The 21,992-nt window shown below is 41.4% G+C and overlaps 1 protein-coding gene across 1 annotated transcript in view; it reads left to right on the forward strand.

Annotated features, from left to right (window-relative positions):
* The window catches only part of LOC126398032 (cadherin-7-like), a 263,786-nt gene that overhangs the window by 87,261 nt on the left and 154,533 nt on the right, over positions 1 to 21,992 (forward strand). Inside the window, exon 3 of the mRNA XM_050057199.1 lies at positions 7,510 to 8,092. Within this exon, the coding sequence (XP_049913156.1) occupies positions 7,856 to 8,092 (237 nt within the window). The 5' untranslated portion in view covers positions 7,510 to 7,855. The remainder of the gene's footprint in view (positions 1 to 7,509; positions 8,093 to 21,992) is intronic.

Raw genomic sequence — 21,992 nt, forward strand, 5'->3', positions numbered from 1 at the left:
CGCCAAAAATAGAAGAGCCGCGTAAAATAGAGAGTTGTCGCGCGACAGACGGGGGTTGTCCGTTGTTGCCGGTGGAGTCACTGTAATTGATTAACAGGGGGACGAGCTGCTACGGGACTCGCGCCGCTGACGTGCCCGGCCGTACGGTCCCTCGCCGCCTCCTGCGTGCCTCGCTCTCAAATGACTGTGCATACTTGTTGTAGACTTGTGATACGCAAGCTTTGCCTCACAGAGTTTGCACTGCACCTCATTTTCGTTTATTTTGTCGAAGTTGTTCCACACGGAACTTTCTGATGACTGTAGTAGTCTCTGCATGTTTCTCCTGTTTGTAGAAGAGCATCAAACTAGCTGGTAGCCCATCTCACACCGCTGTAGTAATCCTATACTGCCCTCGTGCGGTTAGGAGCTGAATTGCATGTCAAATAAAGGGGGGAAATAAGACGGCAAATAGTAATAGTCGCATTAAAAAATCGATTTTTCAAAATAAAACGACTATTCGAAAATTCGAAAATCGTGACCCATCCCTACCGTCCGCATATCATGCCGACAATAGGGATGTCTTTTTTGTTGGTTTCTGGCATCACAAGTCACCCAAGCGCCGGATTTCAATGACTTTGGAGCGAGACCGAGCACGTAGGTAGCTGTTCAAGATGCGCGATTCAAATCGTCACGACTCACATTGTGTATTGACGAGTGCCACCAACTGCTTAGCTTGATGAACTTACTGCCAATATTTGTGTAACAGTAGTAGACAGAGACTTACATAAATTTGCATGTTCTTTTGCCGGTTTTCTGAAGATTAGATTCATATTAGTGCTACATTTGGATGGAAACCCAACTGATGAAAACATTATTGTAAGCTCATACTATCACTGCAGTTCACCTGACTGTATTAGAGCCATAACTACATGTAAATACTAAATGCAGCCATTGACATTCAGTGTATAGCGGCAAATATTATGCAGAAACCAAAGTTGATTGTCCTTGAAGGTCGTATTTTATTAATGCTCTATAAGCTGCTACAGTAACCCTTCACTGTTTTTCTTGTTAGTCTGTGAACAAAAAGACCCATCAAGCGGTGTGTCACAGGGGAGCAGATAACAGTAGGCCAGGTGAGCGGAGGTCAGAGCATCCTGATGCGGGGAAGCGGGGGTGATGAGGGTGGAGGAGATGTAATGGAGGCATGGCAGTTAAATGCCGGGGCCGGCCGTGGGATCCGGAGGGAGCGGGACGCGGGCCACATCACCTCAGGCATCTCCTGACCGCGAGTGATTGATGGGGAAGAGCTGACGAGCCGGGCTCCCAATGTCACTCTCCAATTAAATAACTCTCACCGCTGAACTGCAGCCTCCCCCCTCTCTCCTCACCCCCCTCCTGCCATACACCTCCCTCTTCTCCTCCCTTTCACCTCTCCCTCTGTTATCACACACCCACTCTCCCTCTGTACTCTGTCTCCCTTTAAGTTGAGTTCTTATTTAGTCCAGCCCTCCTCACTTTTATCTTCTTTGCGTTCTGCTCCTTTAACATTCCCTTTGCCTCCCAACATTATTCTTCCTCTTATCCCACTGCATTGTAATGGAGCTTATTTTTACCTGTCCATTGTCCCCTGTGTCTAATTTCATCTTTGCTAACTGCTCTTCCAGGTATGACAGACAGAGGCTGCTCTTTCTATTAGTTTGGGTCAGTGCTCCTTTTTCCTAAATGACAGAGAGAGCAGCAGGATTGTAATATATTCTGCCTGAAAGATGCAAATAGCACAGAGAAAAACACACAGACGATAAGGCTCGGGACGACTAATGATCAGGGCTGTGTTTAAAGTGAAACAGGTGTAAATATATTTAAATATAATGTATGTAGAAATCAGAGTTCAGACTGTTTGCAGTGACAGAAGGGAATAGAGGATATATTCTCTGAGCATGTGTTAACTGGAGATGCCTTTACAATGTTTACTGTCACTAATTAGTAACTAATACTGGTGCTGTTTGGAAGGTCTGTGAGCGTAGAGGTGCTGTAGTTTAGAGAGGCCAGACTCATGCTGCATTCTTCTGTCACTGCAGGAGCTCAGTTTGCAGCTAATTGGATGAAAAACAAAAGTCTGAATAAAAAGGAGCACAGATATCTATGCGGAAATAGGGCGTTCAAAAAGTCAATTGGGAAGTGTATATTATGACATTTTGCAAAACAAAAAAAATGTAATGTAATTATTTTATTTTGACATGTGACTTGTTAGATTTAATTAATTCTCAATGTGAATGGGGGGAGGAGGTTTTCAGTCACTCTCATTGGTTGAAGGTGTCAAGAATTTTGTATTGATTTTTCTTTTTCACCAGCAAGGCAAATCATTTAACAGCACACATGCCATCTGCTGCCAAAAACCTGGCAGGTTTGGAAAAAAATTTCGGCTCCTCGTTTTCTCTGCCAAAATCGCTGCGTGTGTTTCTGGCTCCCTCCACGCCAACTTATTTTTGGTCAAACTATTTCGATAGGCTCTCTCCACTCCAGTCAGGGAGGATTTGGCTCAGATGAAGAGAGCGTTTCCTGTCTCGTCCGGCGCTCTGACTCCATCCTCGCTGCTGCGCGTCCCCCTGTTGCCTATGTAAGAGAGCGATAGATACATACCCAAAACCCTGCAGCTGGGGTTCCCTGCACAGAGGCAGCACTGCGCAGAGAGAAAAGAGGAAGGGAGGGAGAGAAGGAGAGATAGAGAGAGGGTGAAAGAGGTGGAGAGACAGAGAGGATCAGACTTGCCACATCCCTGCCAAGGGTGAGCATTTACGCGCGATCCTGTAGCCGATCTCCAGCAGCCCTGCTCCTCCATCAGGACTAATTTCACCATGAAAACTTTTCAACTCTTTATTTCGACATAATCTGCTTCCCTCTATTTTTCCTGTGGAGAGAGGAAAAACAACTTTTAGCACCAGACACCATCTGTGCCACTGTGAAGTTATCCCATCTTCTTTTGGTGAGTATTTCTGATTCAAAGCGCACTTTCAATCATGTGGTTTTTTTTCAACATTCCCACAATGCATCTCAGTTAATTTATGGTCTACTTATGTATTCCGTGCATTTTTTTGTCCCGTCGCTTATTCTGTAATTAGTATTCCATGGACACAGGTTTCCTGCGGCGGTCGCTCACTGAGATTTTTTACTGTCGGTGTTTCCGTGCTGCGTGATTCCCATCATGTACTCATTTGCCACCGTCCTCTGTCCCTCTTCCTCTTTATTCCCTCAAACCCCCCGAAGTTGTTCAGATGTTTAATCGATCTGTGTTAATGATGCGAGCTGTTTTTTATCGGACAAACGTCTCGTATCGATTCGGGAACAGGTGCGCCCCTGCGAACTTTTTTTCCTCCTCCCTGCATTGTGCAGTTGTTGACAGCTAATGCGCAATGATTGATACTTAACAGCAGGGTCAAAGCAGTCAGGTCACATCGGTGCGCGAGGCCGAGCACAGGGGGTACCTGCTGATTTAGACTGCAAAGAGTCCACGTGCACAACTGGGGCTGTGAGATCTCATTTTTATAATGAGAAGTGAAAAAAACTGCAAGCAGGGTAAAAAAAAAAAAAAAAGAAGTTAAATTCAATCAAATTAAGGATTTCTAAATTAAAAGATCTGCCCTAGTTTGGGTTGATACATCCCCACATGTTTGGAGGATATTCATGAATTCATGAAACTAATAACTGCAGTGGGGCATACACTGGCACAATGTTCCACTTGTTTAAAAAAGAATGGATCAATACACAATAAAATGACTTGTGATGATGGATATTTACTGCACTGTAGGTTTATTTTGAAGCAAAATGCATCAAATTTATCCCTGACTGTGCATAAATGTGTTTTTGTTGCCTGTAAGCCCTGTAGTCCCCACAGTGAGCCGGGTATACAGCGTGATATAGTATTTTGCACAACCCATCAGCAGCATTAATAAATTATCATGTCGCTGTAAGGGCATGGAGGGATATGTTTGTGTCTGCGTGTGTGTGCAACTTAAGGTCTCAGTTTAAGGGAGTTTTTTGAAAACATTATTCCAAAAAAATATTTATTATTCATTAACAGTTTTTCTCTCTATCACAGGAATATGAATTAAAATGCACGACAGGCACAAGATAGGACTCCTTCAGTGTCACACCTCCTGCACTTTTTCATTTATCAGTTATCCACTTGCTGTCTGGTAGACACACCAATGCCTCACCCTGCAACTCTAGCATCTCTTCAAGAGTGATTTACTCAGAGAAGGACTCTCTGCACTCCTTACAGATGTTGCATTGTCTTTCCTGTGCTGCATGTGAAACGTACACAGTGTCAGTGAGCTTCAAAACTACTAGCAAGGGACGCAAGAGGAATTCAAATGAATGCAAGTGAGGAGACCTCACTTTAACCGGAGGTTCAAGCTCCTGCATCAGCAACAGTCTGGTCTGTCTGTCTCCTTGAAGACCCAGCAGCTACAGGGTTGCTGTGTTACTGACCCTGTGCTCTGATTCACCCCTGAAAAAGACAAACAAACTGGGAAGGTGCAGGAGAATCCGCTGAAGTGCTACTCATGCTCTGCCTTGAATTGCAAACATCAGATGTCACACAGCACATCAAAACCAGTCCTGATCTACATGCTGCTTTACTATAAACGACACCCGCATTTATGAAGTGTCTGAAACCGTAATTAAGTTCTCGGCAGTTTGTGTTGTGTATTCCGGCCTGTGAGTGAAAACACTCAATGATTGAGGAGAATATGGATCAGAGGAAGCGTGTGATTGGTTACTGAGCGCTGTAGCACTGGTAATCCTGTTGTGAGACTGGCAAATGGGATTAGAAGCCTGTGTGTAAGAGAAACAGAGCCGGGGGATGACTGGGAGGCTTTACATTCACGGCTTTATCTCACATTTTCACTTAATTTGGCGTCGTAGCTTTGACACCTCTGCCCAACAATGAGTCTGCCTCTCTACAGGGAGTCCAACTCTTTGACTTGACCAGTTTTAAAAGGCTTGTGTTGGTAAACTGAGTCAGCCAGAGGGTGATATTTTGTTCTGATATTTGAACTTTTTTTTTTGGTTTCAGAACATTTGGCACCAAAACATTGTCAGTGCTTTGAGGGCAGGAACGCAGCTATTCAAGAGGAGGCTGAAACTGCCTTTAAATGAGGAATAGCAGGCAGTTCGATATCTGGTAGTTAAAGCCTCTGTTTTTTTTTTCACATTTGTGCCAGTCCTCCTCCTTTACATTTCCTCCTGGTTTTTAGCTCCACAGTCAGTCATCATACTCAGAGACATCAGGCCTGGTTTTCACTCCTGTACAGTATGAAAAAACAACTTCCACAGAGTGAGATAATCCATCACAGCCGACGCGACGCCATCATTTGTTTTGTGTTTTTTTTTGTGCCCAAAGTTTTTCCTTTCTGCTTCGTTGTCACTTCATTTTGCCCGAGTCGAGTGTTTTCATATCGGCGCTGCGTTGCGTTACGCTCTGCTTACTGTCAATCACCTGACACCAACAGGAAGAAGAAATGGGGAAAATAGTCATGAGAAAATCCTCTCATGAAACACTCTTGTCACATTCATCTCTTTGTATTTGTTTGCGAAGGGAGCAGCTAATTTCAAGCTAGATTTGACGCTTTTAATCTCTCCAATGATTAACAGTAGAAATGTATTGAAAAAATTGATTTCTGTGCAGCGTGAATTGTTTAATAATTTGGACAGTAAATCAGCAAGAGCTCATTTAATAACAAGCCAATATCTGCTGCGCCCATAACTACATTAGTGTTATCTGCACTCTGCATCTGACTCCCATCTCTTTTAGCGAAATGAGAGAGCATTAACCTGGCCGCTTGGCTCAGGCTGACCCTGCGCCGATTTTCTCCCCCACAATGCCACCGCTGCAACCTGCCTGCACCACCCGTGCTGCCCTGCAGCCAGATCTGCTCCACTTTCCACCTCTGCCATTAAATTGTCATGCAGACAGTGACTTTGAATGTGCGCTTACGTGTGTGCACATTCCTGTGTTGCAGCTTTAGCGCTTGTTCTGTATCCTGGTTCCTATAGAAGCAGATCAGAGTGAATGTTTTGGGCTGATTTTTGTCTCCTTGGACAGAGTTTGTAGCTTTCTGCATCTTGATTGCAAAAAATTGAGCACACTTTTATTAAGAATTTGCACATTTAAAAGTGAAGCTTTTCAATATAAATTCCTGTATCCTCAAGTTGCTTCTCACAAACATCTCGACATCTGCCGAGGTGACAACGGTGCAGTTGTTATTTATCTCCGTGTTGATTATTAGCACCGGATAATGACTTTGCTGTGGTGAAATATAACAAATCCCTTCCACAGGATGTGTGGTGTGCTGTTTTTATTTTGCTGGGGGGAACAGAGAGGAAGTAAAATGAGAACTGAAGAATCTGTGTGGGAAGAAAGAGGTCACTTTATGCCAAAACAATTACCTTCCTCGTCCAGGGCCCTGCCAATACTCTGCGTAGAGGAGAGAGAAAGAGAGGTCAGTGAGGGAATAAATATACGTGCGCACGAACTCTCAGTTTTCTAAACGTCTGCTTTTAGAAGAACGCTCAAAGTTTAAATGCCATTTCTCAGTTGGCGTCATCTCAAGATATGGCAGACATTTGCCGGCGAACTCTTCCTTGTGTTTTCATGTCCCTCCTTCCAAATTTTTTTTTCCAAAGGGAATTTGTCGAAGTCATTGTCAAATTAGACAGATAATGCCAGCGATATGATGAAGTTTATGTAATTGCTCAGCTACTCAGGACTGCCAGGATGTGTTGTGACATGAAGAACATTATCTGTCAGGAGCTGATGCTTTTCTCCGCTTTGACAACTCTTCATGTTCTGGCATCTTGGGGGATCTGTCACGGCATGACGACGTCAGGGAGACAGATCCCCCTCGCATGTGCTCCGGCCGGCAAACAGACTGCTAGGAGTAGAGGTCAGGAGCACTCGGGCCATCATGCTGCTGACAGCTCAGATTTATTTTTAATCTCGGCGATGAGAGCTCGCCACACAGATCATGTGGCTTGTTAGTGTTGAGTGGCGAGCCCCGCCACCATTATGCCACGTTCTTATACAAAGAAAAATATGACAAAATAATGACCTTGGTGAGGTAAAGCCTGGGTAATTGGGAGCCAGCTGAATGGCGTTTGATTGTTATTCCATGCGGAGACTGTTGTTTCATTCGCTGTGAAATCTCCCTGCTTATGCGCGGGTCATTTTTCCCTCCATCTTACCCCTATTAACTTTTGACCTCACCCCAGTGTGTCATTGCCATGTGTGTAGGTGAAAGACATTGTGTTGATTGTATGTAAAATATTTACTGTCTGTTCATTTTTGCTCAATTTCTTCATGATTGGTGAAAAACGTCATTATCATTGCATCAGCAAGCACATTACTTGCTGTCTAAAGTGACTGCGGTCACAGAGGCAATTTTGCTGACGGTACTTTCTCTCCTCTCTCCTCTATGTCTTTGTCTCTCTCTTTTTCCCCCCTCTCTCTTCCCTCTCTCTCTGTTCTGATAGGTGCCAATTATACAGCCCGTGTGTCGAAGACTGCCTGGTCGCCACTGACCCTGTTAGCCGGCTTTAATGTCAACTCCCTGGCTCCTAAGTGGAGGGAATTACCCCACTTTTAGTCTCCAATCAGGAAAAAAAGAAGAGCAACACAGCAAAATGCAGAGCTTGACTCTTTTTCAACCCATGCGCTCTTTCCAGGGTCTGACTGCTCTTGCTCTCTGCTGAAGCACAGGGTCAGGACTGTGTGGATAAAACCCTGAGGGTTTTGACATTTCAGCCTCACTGTCTTTTTTTTTTTTGTAATTATTTTTTGCTCCTCTTCTGGCCTTGGTGCATTTTGGAGGGGGCCCAGATGATGGGGTGGTGTTGTTCAGGCATATGCAGAGCCCTGGCTCTCCTGGCACTCCTGTTTCCCTTGCGGGAGAGGGGCTGCTGGGGGCTGAATCCCAGCTCTGGGGATCTGGAGAAGTCCCCACACTCTGATCCAGACCCCTGGGAGGCCCTACACAGGCACAAACGCAGCTGGGTATGGAACCAGTTCTTCGTATTGGAGGAGTACACAGGAAATGAACCGCTCTATGTTGGCAAGGTAAGCGATCTGTGACTGTTAATGGGTCAGCATTAGCACGGCTTAACAATGTGATGTTACATGCACATAAAATAGCAATTTCAACCTCTGGATAAAAAAAAAAAAAAGATATGATAAACTGTTTCACACACAGATCTGGCAGCAGGTTTCGTGCAGCTGTACAGTAATACACATATCAATAACCTCTTATCATAATGACCTGCAGAATCTGGGACACAGTGGTGTTTTATAGAGTTGTACATATTCCCAGTGCCCTATATAAAATGTTAAACAAATGACAATACAAAACACAGACAGTGTAGGAAGGTATTCTGCATTTTATTCCAGCCACGCTGAAGCATGTGCTCGTACAAATGTGCAGTTTTAGTTTAGAGGCCGCTGTACGACGTGACAAGGTAATTTGCATCGTAATCAGTCCCCAGGAAACGGTGGGTATATATATTACTGAAACGTGTCTTTGTACAGTAGATGTTCTGCCAAGGTACAAGCTGATAGATCAAAGTAATACGTGTTTTGGCAGATAAAAAGTATGAAACCCTCCCAATGTCACAAATAGCGTAGTTAACGTTAGGGTACACCGACAAAGGAACTAATCATGCATTTATGAGATATAACACTGCTTTTCTGTTGTTGGTCACATTTCCTGCAGGTAAATATGTAGCAGCGCAGTGGAAGAAGTATCTAGATATCACGATTTCAAAATACTATATGCAAAAATGACTATTGTTTATATTACATATTTAGATTATTGTACTGATGCATTAATGTATAAGTAGCATTTTGCTGTTTAGCTTTTAGGGTACTGCTGGATTGTTCTGTCATTGTCATTATTTTTTTTGAATCAGCAAAGTAACTAGTTGAGTTGTCATAAATGTAGCAGAGCATGAAGTACGTTTCCCTCTGAAATGTAGTGATGAAGTGCATGACAGTATACTGTACATCCATCCATTTTCGTAACCGCTTATCCTCTTGAGGGTCGTGGGGAGGCTGGAGCCTATCCCAGCTGACATTGGGTGAGAGGCAGGGTACACCCTGGATAGGTCGCCAGACTATCACAGGGCTGACACATAGAGACAGACAACCATTCACACTCACATTCACACCTACGGACAATTTTAGAGTCACCAATTAACCTGCATGTCTTTGGACTGTGGGAGGAAGCCGGAGTACCCGGAGAAAACCCACACTGACACAGGGGAGAACATGCAAAGCCTCACTTGCAAAGAGGGGCTCCCTAGTAGACAGTATACAGTTAAAATTCAAGTCTGGCACAATATTGGCACAGGTACCTCAAAATTTACCTGAATGAAAGTAGATAGTTACAGTCTCATACTAGAGATAACTTAGTGCTAAAGCTGTCAAAAAATTGTAGTGAAGTAGGAGCATAAGGAAGCACATAGCCCACGAGTAAAATACAGGCATAAGTACTTCAGAATGTACTTAAGTGCACAAGTTGAATAAAATAAGTTAGTCTATTAATAGCAGTAACTTATTAGTATTGCATTAAAAAAATCATGTAAAAAGTCACTTTTTTTCCCTCAAATGTATGAAGGTAAAAGTATAAAGTAACATAAAATGGTTATTCTCAGGTAATATACAGGCACAAGTGTCTCAAAATATACTTTTGCTCTGATCTTGGATAAATGTACGTAGTTACATTCCACTGCTGGAAGTAACTTGTAATTATAAAAGTCAGATCAATGTAGTGAAGTAAAAGAACAAGACGATGTAAATTGGAAAAAGTCAAAAATGTAGACACAAATACCAGAAAAAGTACTCAAGTACAGAACCAGAATGAAAGTACTTCATTACAGTCCAGTACTGGAAGGAACTAGTTACTCTAGCTTTAATAAAATATAATGTAAAAGCAAAAGGTACATTCCACCACTAGAAGTAACATGTACTTATAGATGTCATATCAGTGTAGTGGAGTAAAAAGTACATTATTTCCTTATGAAATGTAGTGAAATAGATCTACAAGACAGTATAATACCAAAAGGCTCAAGTAGAATGTAGGCACAAGTACCTCAAAATGTACCTGAATAAAAACGCTTAGTTACATTCCACCACTTGAAGTAACTTGGAATTATAAATGTCAGATGAATGTAGTGAAGTAAAAAGTACATTATTTCTTTCTAAATACAGTAAAGTAGATGTACAAGTTGGTATAAAATGGGAAGAGTCAAGTCAAATACAGGCACAAGTACCTCAAAAAATCTTTGAGTACAGAACTTGAACAAACATACTTGGTTACACTCAGGCACTGGAAGTAACTTGTAATTACAGATGTCGCATCATTGTAGAAACGTTAAACAAACATTATGTCCTTCAGAAATGTAGTGAAGAAGATTTACAAGACAGATAGAATTGAAACAGTACAGTAAAATACAGACAAAAGTTCCTCAAAATGTACTTGAACAAAAGTAATCAGTTACAGTCCAGTACTGGAAATAATTAGCCAGTGTAGCTGTATTTTTTCCCACTGAAATGTTGTGGAGTAGAAAGCAAAATAAGATGGAAATACTAAAGTAAAATACAGGCACAAGTTCCTCAAAACGTACTTAAGTACAGAACTTAAGTAAAGTACTTCCACTACTGGAAGTAACTTGTAATCATAGATGTCATACATCATTTCCTTCTGAAAGGCAGTAAAACAGATTTACAATACAGTGTAAAATTGAAAGAGTCAAGTAAGATGTAGGCACACGTACTTCAAAATGCACCTAAATAACAGTACGTACCAGTAGTTACATTACCCTTCAGGAAGTAACTTGTAAATATAGATAGTATATCAGTGTAGTGGAGTAAACAGTACATTATTTATTTCTGAAATGTAGTGAAATACATTAACAAGACAGTACCTCAAAATGTACGTAAATACAGAACCTGAATAAAAGTACTTCATTACAGTTACTGTAGTTACTATAGCTAACAAAAAATGTGATGTAAAAAGTACAATTTTCCCACTGAAATGTAGTAAAATAAAAGTATAAAGCAAAATAAAATGTAAATACTTGAGTAAAGGACAGGCACAAGTATTTCAAAATGTACTTACATAAAATGAATGAACATTCTTGGTTCCATTTCACCACTGGACGTAATGACAGATGTTAGATAAATGTTGTGGAGCATAAAGAACATTATTTCCCTCTGAAGTAGTGAAATAGATCTACAAAGTAAAGAAAAATGTGGGTTTAAGTACCTCAGAATATACTATTTCCAGACCTAGATAGCATCCATAATATAACAACCTCTATCTCATTTTAAGCAAATACTAATGTTGAAGTTGCCTGTTGTAAAATTGCTGGTTTACATCACAGTGTCTGGTGCACACAGAGCTTTCAGCACCAGCGTGTAAGTGGACAGCTCCTGCCTGGAAAATGGCTCTAGTATGTGCCGTGCAGGCCAGATGGGTCTTGGATTGGTCTCTAGATCCCTGTTATCTTGGAGAATTTTCTGGTCTTATTATTAAATTAGTTTTCGTCTTTCCGCTCATCTGCAGGATAATCATTCTCATCTGCATGTATTTGCCGGGTCTGCTCTCACAAGCCCATTTCCTTGCTGTCTCTGAACTGGATTAGCGTCTCCAGCTGGAATTAGGATACATTTGACTGTCCTATTGTTCTCCTCTCTATTTTTCGCCGGAGGGATGCCGGAGGAAAGCATCTAAATCAGAATGAGCGTATTTGTGACACTGCTGGAGTTCAGCTAAAGGTCATTTCTTGTCCGAGCGTCCATAGTATCTTAAAATCCTGTCCTGTCTGATCTATGCGTCCCCAGATATCTACTCTATGTGACTTGTGGGGAGAGTATTATTTGTGAACATCTGTTCTCTGATTCAGACGTGTTGTCCTTGTTCTGTGCTGCCCATTTGAAAGTGACAGAAGAGAGGCCAGTGCAGTAGTGGGGAATTTCGAGTGCCTCTTTTCTTTTACACACGCTCATGTCTGATTGCTTTTCTTGTTAGTGAATCCCGAAGGACATGCACAGGCTGATTATTTATTCATAGATGTGTAGAGATTTGCTTATCCACGTGGAATATACGCATTCCCAAACCCCTTTTCTAACAGGTAGCCTTTTTATTTTTTTCCAAACATGTATTGATTGATTACTTGGTTTTGTATTTGTGTGTTTAAAGTGGGAGCACAAACAGTCTAGGGGCAGATACAACATGTAAAAAGCCAGACTGGCTACATCTTTACATCTGACCTCGTGCCCAAGCTCAACCCAACCCTTTCAGAAATATGAAAAATCAGATTCATTTACTCCCCGCAGGCAGAGCAGGCTGCCCGGGAGCTTGAGAAGCTGTCACGTTATTTGTTCCCTCAGATCGTAGTTGTCACATGGCGTGTGTTTGTTTGGTATCACAAGGGCACGCTGCTGCTGCAAAAAGTCTGGGCGGGACACCCTGACCTTGTGATTCAGTGTGAGCGACAAGGAAGGTCCTGCCATGTCAAGAGAATGACCTTACTAGAAATGAATTCTTTATGCTTCGGCTACAACACAAAAAATCCCAACACATGCAGCCAAAGCTTCGTACTCAGCTCTAAAATTTCCAGCAGGTTACAGGCAAAAACACCAGAGTGACATTACCAGTAATTGCTTTTGTCAGATGTGTGTGGGTATCTAATATGACAAACAATAGGACGCTGTGTCCAAACAATGGCACAGTCGCTGCACAATTTGGTCATTTGGTTGGCTGGAAGCAAAGAGAAATATGATATAGTTGGTAGGAAATGGGAAGTCATCACTTTGGCCTGGCTGCTCCCTTTGCATCTGCAGTCTGCTTGGCTTTAATGCATTCTGTCAGATTCTGAATTTCACAACCAAATGTCCTATTATGCCTTGGCACTCTGCCTCGGGTAAGTGTACTGGCCTGGAATCAACTACAGTCACATCAGGCCAGTGGATACATACATTAAAGAACAAACTGCAAATTGGTGACGCACATATTTAAACAAGCGAAAAAACGCCGGAGCAACTCATCCACTTAACAAACACTTAGTTGTAAACATGATGTGATTAACATTTTCCACTGGGTGTTCATGTGACCAAATATTTGCAAGTGTTGAAACGCACCAATCTGTATTTTCTGCTGAATGAGCAGTGTTAGCAGGCGTGTTTGAGTCTTTGTTTTGTTAACGCACCACCTCTCCTCGTTTTACACTTTGGAATATCTCCCCTTCTATTCAATAACTTTTATTAAGGGCATATCTTTTATTGCGGATCAGTTTATGTTCAAGTGACAGGAGAAATTCGCAGTGCTGCTTCACATCACAGGGGGTACGAGCTCACAGACACAGCCCTTATGCTGATTCTCACTTTATTTATAGAGATGTCTTCAAATTTGGCAGTCTGGCTAACCGTCAGGGTAATGGATGGACGTTTTTCACCTTATAATTCAAGCGGCATTCAGGCTCACACTCACAGAAGGATTTCTCCCAATACAAATAAAAGAACTTCAATGAGGAGCGAGAAAATGGAAAACATCTCTTGATGGAAGAATCTCTTATAGCTCGCTGTCAAATCTTCAAGTGAGAGTGAAGAAAGAAAAACACTTGTCCCACACATTGCAACATGAGAAACAGGAAGCTGGCTTTTTCCCCTTTGCGACAAATGTCACTGTTTGATCTTATTTATTAAGGTGTAAATCATTTGTTTCATCATGATATGACATAAGATTGATTCTCTGAACAACCATACGGTATTTGCTGATAACACAAACTCTGCCATGATACAATTTTGATTCGATTCAAATGGGGGCCTACAGTCGTTATCAGACGGCATATGCCCATTAAACAAAATCAGTCTTTGCTTTTGGCTGTAAAAGAAAACAACAATACTAAATAAATAAAAATATTTGTAACCGCCATAAAACATGGCTGAACAACAAGGACATTTAACAAAAGTATAAAATTCAGCTCAATAATTACTGACAAGGTTCATAGACACAACAACTGTTTTTCACTAGTCACTATTATTAGCTTAGCATTTGGCGTTCTACATTGTATTAATTAGCCTAGTGGCTAGTAGGGGTGTAAATCAAGTGTCATCGTGATAAAACAATATATTGATCCTTTGGACAACAGTACAATATTTGCTGATATCATAAAGTCCCCCATGATATGATAACAATTCAATTCCGTTCAGTACACTTAGTAGCCCAGGCTATCATTTGCTTAAATCACTGAACTAAACAGGCTTATATTTGGGTAAGGCCTCTAATTCCATTTATGCAAAACTGTTGCTCAGTACAGACAGGAAATACGATCAAATTGTTTATTTGAACCAGTATAAATATTACTTATCCTGTTAAAACAATATGCACAACTTGGATAAATTTCAATGAAAAACACTTTTGATTATTTTGATTGGTGGACCCTTATAAAGAGCTTACTAGGTAATTGAGGAATGGACAAACATTATGGCTGTATCCGAAACCGCATACTATACTAGAAGTACGTACTGATATTGCCAAAATGTAGTATATAGTATGCAGTATGCAAACAAAAGCAGAATCTGCAGTATGCAAAAAATACCTGGATGTCGTACTGATTTGGAAATATTCCACAGTATGCATCAGACCAGTCTACCTCGCCTACTGTTTCCCACAGTGCAATGCACCCTTGACCGGGACCAGTCAATTGTCGTAATGGCGGAAAGAGTGATCAAGCTGGGAATACCGCAGAGATGTTATTATTTTATTAAGCGTCATTCCGTACTGTACTGTGCGCGTGATATTATTTTATTAAGCGTCATGCCAAATCTTTGATACCTACCTGACTTAACGTACGTAGAGATGCACTAAATCATGTTGTCTGTAATGTAGCTATAATCAAAACCCAAAACGAAATTCAATATAGACTGATCTGTTCATTTTAATACATTTATATTTATTGAAATTGTGATGTCTGTACATAAGAGCCCCAGAGGCAGCGCTGCTGTTCTGTCCAGTAAAAACATGAAGCTTCACTTTATATTCAGACAAACTAATGTGGCAGCTACAATTGTTAGATTTCATCTATGAAACCAACATTTATCTTCCAAAAGGATTTAAATCAGCCAGCGGTAAATCTCCAAAGAGCAGCAGGTCAGTTCATCGGATTGCTTTCTCCCCAGGATGACGATGGAGGTTGACCGGCGATCATCTCGGTATTCCGGCTGTGAGCTGCTTGCTGCTCCCAGCCAGCGGCTCCCACGGCGGCTCTTCTCATCCCCGAATACGTCGGAGCAAATTTCCAAACAGGCGTTATTTGGATAAACTGACTACATGTTGGGGTTCTAAACGGTTACTTTTACGCCTGAAAAAATATTAAAACTTAATAAAGTGACATATTAACAGCACTACAGCGGAAATTAAAACAGCTTTTAGCCTGCTTTGAACTCTCCACTTTTGCTGTCGGCTGGTGCGAAATGCATTCTGGGATACTTGGCTGTATACTGCATACTGCGAACGGTCTGCTGGAATGGCATACTGCATACACATTTTGTATGCAGTATGCAGTACATACTGATGTAGTATGTAGTACGTTAGTATGCGGTTTCGGATACAGCTTATGACTTCCTGACAGCCTCAGAGGGAGGGAGTCACCACTTGTTTTTGCCACTGAATCTGGCGCGATCTAAATAGCATAGCTAACTAATTTTAGCCCAAGTGGGCAGTCAGCAATGAACTGCTTGGCAACCAGACCAAATTGAGACAGGCCTTTATTCATCAAAATGTGTAGCCACACTGGGCTAATAAAAGGGACTTGGTGTTTAATTGGGACTAGGCTTTTAATTAAAGTTTTTATGGTATTTATACTTTTTCTTACTCACCATTGGTTTAAGTCACTGCATCTCCCGATAGAACAGTACAGTTGAATTTTCAGCCTAACACTATAGAAACCGAGCAGCTGATGTTGTAATGAGAGCAACAAGTTAGCGGAGTGAGATGCCTGGCAATGTCCGTCATGTTTCCTGAGTATTTTATGTAGGGCTGGGTATAGTTTAGAGGTTTCAATACCAGTACCAATACCAGTAACCTTAAAGCTATACCACTGGAGTACTGCATCTGATACCCATAATATGAATACTTTTAAACATTTTGGTGGCCTCTAAGGGTGTCGAACTACCAACTCTGTCAAATACTCTGCACTTCAAGACACCACAGACTGTATGGGTTGTAGCTGCTGCTGCACGAATGTAAGCTCTGCACCACCTCCGCTTGGAGTCTGCTGGTTCGTGCACACACAGTGACAGGGCTAACTATTAGCACCCCATGGCTAACGTTACCTAACATTCATTAATGGGATTAATGACAGAGTTGAGCAGTTTCTGTGTCGGTGTGAGTTTGTTGGAACTGTTTAATGGCTTGGTGGTGGATGTTAGCAGCTGCTGCTGTGTTAGCTTGTGCTAACCACACAGATATTGAATTGACAGTTTGCTGGGAGCAGAGCGGCTCGGCAGACAGTCTGCTGATCAGGTGGGGAGTCGGTATGGTCTGGGATCAGACCCCAAAAGGATTAAATGCAGGTATCTTTGACTGGAAGCATTTCAGTACCACTTGGTACTGGGTTATTTTGATCTAAACATTAAAGGCATCCAGTTTTGATACCCAGCCCTAAATTTACCTTGTAACAGCATTGTTTGCATATGATGTGCTCTCTGTTGACCAGTGTTTTCTCCTCAATCCAAAATATTTCCCCACTGCTGATTTACTCCCAAGAGGGGAGTTATTATCCTCATCATTTTTCTCTTGGCTGCTTGACATTATCTGCCTGGTGCTACAGTGACATGCCATGGGAATTTCAAAGTAAAGGATTGTCTTAAAGATGATGATACTGATCGATGTTTTTTCTTTGCATCATGATATCAGACTGTTGAACATCAGATTGATACTTTGACCCAGACTGATGGATTGTTACTCCTCTAATATTCTTTGCAACAACCACTGTGCATTTTTATTAGCGTGCATCATGAGTAATTTCTGGCCTGGTAGCAATAACCTGGTGTTGTGCATGACACTAATTCAGTTTAATAATCAAACAATTTGCATCATGGGCATCAGGGATAATCCCACAGATAATTACAAAGGAGCCAACATTGCACGTTACTATGCAAGCTACTTCATTAGCATTCTATTAGACACTCACTGTCAAATGGGTTAGAATCATAGAGCACGGGCGCTGCTGCAAAGGTCAGTCTCAATAGCATCTACTCACACTCGCTGGTGCCGCAAACACATCGGCGCAGCTGGGGAGTGGTGAGAGCAGCATGTTGAGCCAGAGAGGAGGGTGATTCAAACTGACAGGGGGGACATCATACACACGGCACCCAGGGACAAGAGCTCACAGAGGGGGGAGCTCATGAGACGTCCTGGGGGCCTCTGGGATGGTGGGAAAGCCTTTATCTGAGCCAGGGAATCAAAGAGGATGAAAACAGCAGTGTAAACTAGACTAGAGGGTAGTTATCAGCGGGGTAGGGGAAAGGACAGGAGAGGAACATTGTTTACACTCTCTCACACATATAGGGCGAAGACTGGAGTCGACATCCACAGAGGAATTTTTAGATGTCCAGTAAAGAGGTCAGGACAAAGTCAAGAGAGTGTTGTGTAAACTGGGACTGATTCAAGACCAAAACACACAATAAACTGTACATTTAACCCAGAAAAAAATATATATACCAGTTTCTTAAATGGGTCAGTGGAGAACGTTATCCAACCTTCAACATCCAACTAATAATGTGACAGAAATTTACTGTGGTAAAAAGCTCAGTTACATTCTCTCTGTAAATATTTCTCATGTGACTGACGAATTCAAATATGAGCATTTTTAGAGAAAACTATTCTATATCCAATCCTGTGCTAGTTCACAATATGTTCATAGGTTGACCAATTTGGCACCAGTGGGCTCCAACTACAGGCTAGGATGTACACACATGCATCTAAGCATGTAGACAATCATATTTTGTACCAAAAACCCCACCAAACGAAACCTGAGGATACCAGAATGAGACAGTTTGACACTTAAACCACACCATAAGAGGTTGTGAGTGGCCACTCCAGCTCTCACATGAGATTTCTGCAGAGATATGATTGTATTATGTGCGGCAGATCCAGGGTCAGTTTTCCAGAATACATTAGTGACGTGGTTAAAGCAAGAAGTTTGCTCTCCGTAGGGGATCAGATCGGAAGGTCAAAACGACTCTCGTGTCGATCTGTTGTGTATGAAACTAGAGCCAGCACCCAGTTAGCTTAGCATAACATAAAGACTGGAAACAAGGGGAAACAGCTAGTTGGCTGTGACTTAAGGAGCCAGGATCTTTTAAGCGTGCTAATTAACACTTTATAACTCGTTTGTTAATGCTATACATAAAAATAAAGTGTAAAAAAAACAATAACTAGCCATTTAACGGGGGGTTGCATGCCACACTATTTCTTGGCTCTGAGCAGTTGCTAGGCAACCAACAGAAACTTCAGAACTTAACGTGCCTGGCTAAGATCTAGTGCTGTGAATAACAGGGGTGGGGAAAAAATCAATTCAGCATTGTATCACGATATTTTTGTGTGGCAATATTGCATCCCTACAAAGACGCAGAGCATTGATTTTTGTAAGATATAATAATTATTATTATTATTGTTACAAATACAAATTAAACTTTTGGTAGCCTACTACAATAAAAAAAAAATCAATTGCTTTTTTCAGTCCACTGAATATATTTTGCAGTAATAAATTTGATTGAAATAGGAAACTATATCTTTAAATTTTGACCTTATCAGATAAAACATGTTGACAAAGTTTTCCTTTGGGGACATAATTTGCTGTTAAGAAAAGGTTATTAATCACAATATATCTCAATATATATAAACGCAATACTCAGCATATCACACCACGTTTAAAATCACTAATATTATATAGTGACTTATGTATCGTGATAAAATCCTATCGTGGGGCCTCTGGTGATTCACACTGCTAGCGAAAAATTGTTCTTTCCCAAAATATTGAAGTTCTATGCCGATTTAAACATCAATAACAAGACTGTTTCCAAGTTAGCTCTGTATCATTTCACTTGTATGGAGATGAGGACAAATATTCTGACCTATTGTATTTCTCTCAAATTTAAGGTTTTTTAGAATGATTCATCCTAAGGGGCTGTACTCATGCTACATCTTTAACCACCTGGAATATGCAAGGTCAGGCACTGGGTGCTACTCTTGTGCCTTCTCTGTGAGAGCTTTAAAGAGTGCGGCGGCAGGTTGTCTCGGAGGTTTCTAAGCAACCTTAACAAGCACCATATCATAGCCTATTTACCTGAAATCCTGAGTGCAGAGCTGATCATCTTCCATGCGCTGTTGATGTGTAGGCCTATTGTACAGTACACGGGACAGATGTAAAGCTCTGACAGCTCTGCACTCAAATTATCAACTTTTTCTCCAGTTTTATCCTGGACTGGTATTTACGGACGAAGGGAAAGATATCTGTCGGCTGTGATCTGTTGGTCTTTGTCACATGACATGTGGTGCTTGCTCCTGCGTTCCAGAAGTTGAAGCCTGTTTATCTCAGGTTGCAGTCGACATGCCCTGAAAAACAGACGTTCAGGATCGTGTGCGCACTGCTCTGCCGTCGCTCTGGCGTTTACATTAAGAACAATGAATTTGAGAGTGCAAAAAATGTGGCATGTGTACGACCCTTAAATTGTCACACAAATGTGATCATTTGCATGGCTAACCAAAATTAACAATTTTGTTTAGATGTATCTTGTTTTTTGAAAATGGAGGAGTTGTTGAATCTAACAGTGTGCCTGTTCATTACAACCAGAGTACACTTATAATTTCATGTTTGTCACAAAAGTGCAAACTTTATTAAATGGTGTCCAAATTTATCAGTGCAAAATGTCATGTTGTTTAAAGGCTGATTGGACCTTCAGTCAGGTGGGCGTTAGGTAGAGCTTCACTGGAAATTACATGACGTCACCAAACTTTAAAGTAAGAATGATGATGGTGTGAGTGTTCCCACCCTGAGGCTGCATTTACACCAAATCAGGCATTTCCACAAAAATGCTAGTCCACCTAATCATTTGAATGTAGGTAGTGCATCAAAGCTGCGTTGGTGGTACTGCAGAGGATGCTGGGAAAAAAATGCAGTGGCCTAGGGTGAAATGTGGTGACCAGTCATGTAACAGGCAATCAGACCAGAAGGCACCCACAATCTACATTCTCTTTCTATTGTTAAATATGATAATGAGTAGATGAAATAATAAAGTAAGTGTTCACAGCTTGTGAGTGCTATCCTAAGTAGAGCGCTTCCTGTGTTTGGTCTTTTTTGGCAGTAAAGATACTACAGTAATGATGATCAAAAGTCGTTCTACAGATCTTTAAGCCAACATAAAAAACCTTAATGAAGAAAAATACTCAGTCGCTGAGATGAGGAGCTTTGTATAGTTCTCCACCCTCCACTCCCCCACAAATAGGTATGTAAGTGACTCTCCCATACCGCCACACAACTCTGCGGTTAATCGCCACAATGCCTGATTTGGTGTGAATACAGCAACAACACCTGCAACAAAACTAAGGGAGATGCCAATCAGCACAGTTTGTACACGCCCACGCAGTCCTGAGAAAGGTCTAATCAGGCAACATCAGTAAAAAACACCTGAGTGGATACACTGGGGGGGTCTGCGGGGGCTTTCAGCTGCTGCGACCCATAAACTCTGAAGCCAAATTTGCTCCAGTGGGTAGCATACACACTCTAAATTTGATAAATCTGTCAAATTAAAATGTTATTCTCCAGACACAGCGCTGAAAATGAACTACAGCCCATCAGTTTCTCCTTTGTTTACAACATGTTTACTAAAAAGAGACAAAGACATCCCAGACATTTTGAGAAGAGGGGGTGTGGGTCTTGTACAGAGAGTTACTTCTCATATGTTTGCACTTATCACAGAAGCAGTTTGTCTTTCTGGCAAACTTAAATTGTTATTGAGAGCTTGGATTTACTCACTCTCCCCTTGTCTCACCTCTCGGCTTCAGTTCGTCAAATTTATGGTGGTCTGCTGATGGCTCGGTAAAAACAAAGCTACATCATTGTAGCATCCAGATGTACTACATAAGATAAATATTCTTTCTTGTAGCCTGTTATACTGTAACTAAATTAAATATTAAGGAATATTGTGGGGGAGAGGAAGTTGTGAGATAGTTTGGAGTTGTTTATTCTTTTATGTTTTTCTGTCTGGATCCTCTTTTATGTTTCTTTTTTTCTTTTTTTTGTCTGAGTATGGCGTTGCTGAAGTTTCCTGAAGTGCTGATGTATTGGATTTTCCACATCCCCAACAGGTCTGATCTTGAATAATTCAAGAGAGGTCCTCCGCCTGTGCTGAGAGTATAGACGTACTATGAATACACACAAAAGTTAAGTTTTTAGATCTCTCTATTTTGCCTCTACAAAGTGGATAACAGGTGGCCTGGAGACTATTGTGTTTGGTATAACGGTGGTATCAAGCATTCTTCTCCATTTCAATGAATAATCTAAGCATGGCGGGGCTCAACTGCATACAGGCAGTTCATGTATTACAAAGTAGTCGGTTAAATGTTTGCCACTTTTTCATCCGAGGAGATTTGTGCTTTAAAGAAGAGGTGGGAAGACCATTTACCTTTTGTGAAATATGTATTTAGCTAGCTGGAAAGCAGACAGTGGACGTGATCTGAGAGGCACAAGAGACAGATGTTGGTCAGGTGTCAGAGGATACTTGACTTTTCTCCTTCAAGACATTATGGAGCTTTTGTTTTTTTTGTTTTTTTTTTGGCACTCACTAATTATTTCTCATGATACAGTGTCTGTGTGAAATTAAAGCAGCTTGATCTCAGTGTGTTTCACACAGCCTGATACACTACCAGACAAGAGAGCTGAGGCATTACGAATGT

The sequence above is a fragment of the Epinephelus moara genome, chromosome 11 (assembly GCF_006386435.1).
Source record: "Epinephelus moara isolate mb chromosome 11, YSFRI_EMoa_1.0, whole genome shotgun sequence".
Taxonomy (NCBI): Eukaryota; Metazoa; Chordata; class Actinopteri; order Perciformes; family Serranidae; genus Epinephelus; species Epinephelus moara.